This window comes from Rhopalosiphum padi, chromosome 2 (genome assembly GCF_020882245.1).
Source record: "Rhopalosiphum padi isolate XX-2018 chromosome 2, ASM2088224v1, whole genome shotgun sequence".
Lineage (NCBI taxonomy): Eukaryota > Metazoa > Arthropoda > Insecta > Hemiptera > Aphididae > Rhopalosiphum > Rhopalosiphum padi.
In genome coordinates, this window is record NC_083598.1 from 15,908,191 (window position 1) to 15,914,877 (window position 6,687).

Sequence of the window (6,687 nt, forward strand, 5' to 3'; positions counted from 1 at the left end):
TACCTAAATGACGTGGGAGATTATAGTTAATATGGAATCTAAATTTTCTTTGAGGTTCTAAATGTCCAAAGGGATCCAGTTGACGTAAGGGTATCTACTTGTCGCGAGATCTAGGTAGTACGTAACCCTATTATACTATACCATCTTAAATCGTGTTCAAATCTAAAAGTTAGTATGAATTCTAATGGGAGTAACCAAATTGGTTCCCGTTTGGCCGAATTGGTTCCCGTTTGAAAAAGGTATTTTATTAAGTTGAGCCGAATTGGTTCCCGTTTGCGTACAGGTAATTTTTAATTTACTACAAATTGTAGCGAATCGTTCCATTCAAAGCTGAATAAAGAATTTACAAGTGCCCATTCTAATATATTTTAGGGATTTTTTTTTTTTGTGAACTGGTCATTCTTAATATTGATTATGTTATCAACAATCACTTGAACTGTAAATTACAATTTGTATTTGTATAATACCTATTTCTTATTTATTACGAATATTTACGAAGTGCATGACGTACCTATAAGCATTTTCTGAAATATAGTAAACTACTATTAATTATTTTATTGTCTTAGTGAATACAATCCGTTAATTATTATCTATAGTATTAAGTTTTATTTTGATAAACCGTTGTTATAAATGGCTATGCAATTTAGAAAGCCTAAACGAAACCTACGTGTTAGGGATTCTGACGGTCTTCATGACAATGAAAATGAAGAAAAAGTGGATGTAGATACAGTACTAAAACTGCCAAAACCACAAAAAGAAAAGACAACAAAAAAAGTTAACACTTTGAGCTTTGGCGATGAGTTAAATGAATGTAAGTATTTTTAATTAATTATTAAATATTATTATTGATCATGGTGTAATAATTGTATTTTTTTAGGTGATGATGGCGAAGAATTCAAAGTTAAAAAATCATCTTACAGTAAAAAAATTAAAAAGCAAATGAATAAAGAAAAAATGGGTAGAGATAAAGTTGAAAATGGCAAAAAATCAAAAATTATTGTTGATACAATGAAATCTATTGTTGATGAAAAACCAGCACATTTTAATGTAAATAATTGTTTAATTATGACAGTTTTATGATTTTTAAATGTTATTGTTTAATGTGTTTAGTCCGAACCTGTTGAAAAAGAAATAATGCTTACAGGCCGAGCTGCTGAAATGGCCGGCTATGTATCATCAGATGAAGAACCTGATTCATACAGTTCATCAGCTCATAGATTTTCTAATCCTGACCAAGTTAAAATATTATTAAAAAGTAAGAAATAGTAACTAAATTAAAAACTGTTAAATTGTGGATTATTACAATAATTTTTAAGCCCAAATATTAAAATATGTAAGGTAAAATAAATTAAATTCAGATTAAAGATAAACTCTGGTCACTCATCTTAAAGTGTATTTATTCATTATTGTTAAACATGTAAAAGCAATGTAGATATTAAATTAAAATAACTTCTTTGTGGAGCTGAGCTAAAAGTTAAAAACTGCATTTATTAAGATTTTTTCAATATTTTTTGCAGGTTGTCTTTAGTTTTCCCTTATGCTTAGAGAAACAACTATGAAAATTAAAAATTACTTCTTCGTAATATTGTTTAGATAAATTAGCAAGTAGATTGTTTTGGAATCATTAAAAAAGAGGAATAATTGGACCAAATATGTTTAAAAGAAGGCAGAAATTTAATTTAAAATTATATTGTATTCCTAATAAGTAATGTAATAACTTTTACTTCCAGAGGGACAAATTCCTGATGCAGCGTTAATTCATGCTGCTCGAAAACGAAGACAACAAGCACGTGATTTGGGAGAAGATTTTATACCAATATCATCACAATCTCATAGGTATTTTTATAAAATACTAATAACATGAATAAAAATTAAAAAAAATAATTTTTGTAGTGAATCAAAAGTTGATAATGAACAATTGACTGGTCGTCGTTTAACACGAGAAGAAGATGAATTAGAAGATAGTGATGATGATGGTATTATTGTTATGTCTGGAATTGTTAGTCAAGCTGAAGATCGTAAAAAAAGCTTACATACTACAATGGCGGGTAATTAAAATATTTAATTATAGTATTTTAATATTACAATGTAGATAGTCTAAAATAATAAATTGATTTTAGATCACACTAACAATACTGAGTTTGAAGATCCTGATGAACTTGATGAAGATAATGATTGGGAAACTCAACAAATAAGAAAAGCAGTAACAGGTTCACAGTTAGCTGCTGCACAACAGGAATCAGCAGGCATGGCTGCTTTATACAACAATATGGTCATACAAGAGCAAGCTATGATACCAATATTAATGAATCAAAAACCTCGATTCTCCGATTCATACGCTCCACAAGGATTGATATCTACAATGAACCCAGACGATATCATAAATAAAACTGAAGAAATGTAATGTATCTTTTTTAATAAGCTTATAGTTTGTATATCTTATCTGTATTTTTATTTTAGATTGAATGAGCTAAAAGAAAATCAGAATCCAGATCAGAAATATTTTGAAGATATGATAAACGAAATACCAGAGATTAAGAATAGAGTTGAAATGTTAAAAATTAATGTTCCTGAGTTGGATGATTGTTTTCAGTTTTATCAAGATTTGCGTGGGTACGTCACTGATCTGGTAGAATGTCTTGATGAAAAGGTAGGCGTGTTTTCTAATTTTAGTGATGTTATTCAATAGACAGACTACTGTAAAAGAATTAATTGGATCATTTTTGCTCTAATAGAAAAATTTAATGTTAATATTTTAAAATACAATACTTATAACTTTATTTTAATGAATACTTTGTATTATGCAGATATGAATTTACAATACATATTATTTAATATTTTCCAATAATAACAAAATACTATAAATATCAAAATTATTTTACATTTTTGTATTTTGTGAAAAGTATGATAAACTATGATATTAAGAATTTTTAAGTCTCAAATATAAAAAAAATATTATTGGATATATTTATTGCATGTAGAAAGATACAAAAACAATTATTAATTTTAATATTACTTTACTGTCTAAATAAGGTGTTATAAGAATGCTTATAAATGTTGATTAATAACATTATATTATTTTCATATTTTTTTAATCTTTTTTACAAATTATAATTTTATGAATTCTTAAATCAATAATATTCGTTAATTTCTTAATTACTTGTTAATATTTATACTATTCTTATCAACTAATCTAAATTGTTTTTAATAGATTCCTATACTTGTGGGATTGGAACAACGTTTATCTAAGATGTATGAAAAAAGACGTACCGTTTTGGTAGCCAGGCGTAGACAAGATGTTCGAGATCAAGCGGAAGAATCTTCAACTAATAGTAATTACTAATAAATATTATTTATTAAGATATATGTAAATTTAAACTTTCAATAGAGTTAGGAACATCAACAACACATACAAGATCTGAAGAACAGCAAAGAAGAGCTGCAGAGCGTGAAGGTCGTCGTATCAGACGTATGAGAATGAGAGAAATAAAAGCAATAAGTAAACATGCAGACGGAATGTCTAGTGATGAAGAAGTTCCTGAAACAGATGCGTCAGCATTTAGAAATCAATTAGGTATAAATAATTATATAAATTATACTTGAAGAATCATAATAAATATTAATATATTTAAATTTAATGTGAATTTTTTTTTATATTTAGAACTTATTAAAAGTGACTCAAACATGTTATTGGACGATGTTCTTGAGGAATTTGCATCAGTTGATTTAGTGTTAAAACATATGTTAGAATGGAAAAATAAGTATTTGGAAAGCTACATTGAAGCATATGTTAATGTGTGTTTACCCAAGTTAGTGGGACCCTTTGTTCGTATAGAAATGCTTACATGGAATCCATTAGAGGTAAAATCAACTTTAAGTTTTAATTTTAAAATCAATTGTAATTATTTAGTAAAATATTGATTTAATTTAAGTACATATTTGCATTACTTCTTATAAACAAACGTGGTACAAACATTGTTAAAGTAATAAGATAAAACATGTATTAAGTCAAGTATTTCTAATATCGTTTTCATTAATTAGTCTCATCTTTTTAGATTCTGAATGGATTGATTAATGTATTGATTTAACTATGATATCTTTGATGGTGGTTTTGAAAAGAAAATTAGATTTAGTTTGTACTTTCAAGAGGTTAATATTAAAATTTCCCTGTATTTTTTTTTATAATCAAGAAAATTGGGAATTTTTACAGTAAACCAGTTTTTGACTAAATTGATCTCTTTATTTTGTTATAAATTTAAATTAAAAAACAAATAACTGCAGATACTTGCAATTTTTACCAAATGTAATAATTTTTTATACGTCATGATTTAATTTTCAAAGTATTTCAAATCTTTTTGAGTTATTTATAGACATAAGAAATTTTTGATTTTATTTTTATAAATGTCAATAAAAAAATATTCCATGGGTTAAAATTCTTCAAATTTCAATACAAAATTCCACATAAGTTATTCTTATATCTGTATAAAATTATTGAAAATACATTGACACAATTTTTTTTTTAAAATGCATTTGAAGTTAAAATTTGTCAAACTACACATATTTTATAGTAAAAAAATTTATAAAATCTTTAGTTTTTATAGCCAAGGTTTGAAAATGATATAAAATATCTCTCATAAGTATTTCATAATGTGACTAAAAAATATACAAACCCGATTATTTTTTTATGATCATTTAAACAAAACTACGTATTTTTACAATGAATAAAAATGTTAATTATTTTGATATAAATTAAAAACATTGTTAGTGGGATCTTATATATTATTTTTAAATTTACCATAAGTAAATTATTTAAATCAATTAAATAATTAATGTATATGAAACTGTGGTGTTCTATTTAATATTGATTTTACTGTGTTATCTTTACAATTCAAAATAGAATATTTATTGATTTTATAATGATTGTGTACATTTTATTTTAAAATCAAGCCAATTGATTTTAACAATTGTGTATAAATTTAATTTGTAATTTTTATAGGATGATCTGAAGTTTGAAGATATGTTTTGGTATAAAAGCATGCAAAAGTATACTATGAAAGGAAATAATAATATTGATCAGTTGACAAAAGATGTTGATTTAGAACTAATCCCCAAAATAATAGAAAAAGTTGTGCTCATTAAAATTGATCGTATGTATAACTAACAAACATGTTAACATTTAAAATAAAAAATATTCCTTTTTAATTTATAGAAATGGTTACAAGCCAATGGGATCCATTGTCATCAAAACAAACAAAACATATCTGTAATATTGTTAAGCATATACTGGACTTGTATCCAACTATTGATCCAGACAGTAAATTATTGATGATGTTGTTGAACAATTTAGTGGACAGAATACGAGATGCTGTCGATTATGATGTGTTTATTCCAATATCGTCTAGACAGTGAGTTAATTAAAACATTTATAAAATTAATGTATTAAAAATAATTTTACTTTCAGATCAATGAATACTGGTCGTATGAATGTATTTTTTCAAAGACAGTTTAACATGGCTGTAAAATTATTAGGAAATATTTTGAGTTGGCATCGAATTATCGAAGATGCTGTGTTAATAGATTTAGCCATAAATCAAATACTTAACAGATATTTACTAACATCTGTTCGGACATTACAGCCTCTAGAAGCTATTTTGAAAATAACAACGGTACATTTATATAGACTGTATAGTGTATAGACACATTGCATTAAAATCATTGAAAAATGTTATGTTTATAGATTGCTCGTATGCTACCTAATTCATGGTTGTCATATGGAAACACTACCCCTAAAGAATTAACACCATTTTTAAACCAGTCAAAATTAGTTTCAATGGAAATAGATAAGTCACATCCTCAGGCAAAGTATGTTGAAATATTTGTAATTTTTCAAATAGAATGTTTTAATTTATTTTTATTTTTTAAATTTAACAATTTGTTTTTTTATTTCATTTAGACTTGCCTTGGATAAACTCAATGAAGTCCTCAGGCTATGACATTTCATTCTGGTTTATACCATCAGTATATCAATTCTTAATGTACTAGTGAAATTTAATTATTAAAATGATCTATATTTCATTATAAATACTTGTATGTACTTTTAGACATGTGTAAATTGTTAGACTTTGTAACATGTTTATTTATACTATTAATAAAAATGATTTTCTTCAATTAAAAATGGTCATTTTTCATGACCAACTTGATTAGAATTTAAAATGTAATTTTTAACCATTTGTTGTATATTTATTTTGATTGTAAAGCATAAACAAATAATACATTAAACGGAGCTTATAAGTTAAAAGTTATTTTTAAATTCTCAAATCTAAATAGTTTTCATAAGATAGAGAGGGATTTTATTTTACATTTCACACAATATTGTAATTTTAAGTTTTTCTAACTTTACACTGTAATCAGTAAATGACTCATAATTTGTAAACAATTTACAGAATATAATATTATAGTCCATTTTTTAATTTTATATTTTTTTCCATGTTTGCCACAATTTCATAGTCTATTGATCTTACCAATTAAATACTGAATAATATCATACAAACAATAATAATTAATAATTTAAATATATACTCGTTACGGGGGGGGGGGGGTGACAATCATAATCATAAGTAAATTTTCGTAATATCATCATTAGAAAAATTAATTTATTATTCATAACTAAAAAAATAACAATAATTT

At 25.2% G+C, this 6,687-nt stretch overlaps 1 protein-coding gene across 1 annotated transcript; it reads left to right on the plus strand.

Moving 5' to 3' along the window:
* The first annotated feature begins 458 nt into the window (after positions 1-458).
* LOC132921918 (PAX3- and PAX7-binding protein 1) lies at positions 459-6,471 on the plus strand. The gene is made up of 15 exons (XM_060985161.1): positions 459-811; positions 878-1,047; positions 1,111-1,255; positions 1,731-1,836; positions 1,894-2,048; positions 2,121-2,400; positions 2,461-2,650; positions 3,212-3,332; positions 3,389-3,574; positions 3,662-3,861; positions 4,997-5,147; positions 5,210-5,405; positions 5,462-5,666; positions 5,738-5,862; positions 5,954-6,471. The coding sequence occupies exons 1-15, from the start codon at positions 631-633 to the stop codon at positions 5,991-5,993; spliced, it is 2,451 nt and encodes an 816-aa protein (XP_060841144.1). The 5' UTR covers positions 459-630; the 3' UTR covers positions 5,994-6,471.
* The last annotated feature ends 216 nt before the right edge of the window (positions 6,472-6,687 follow it).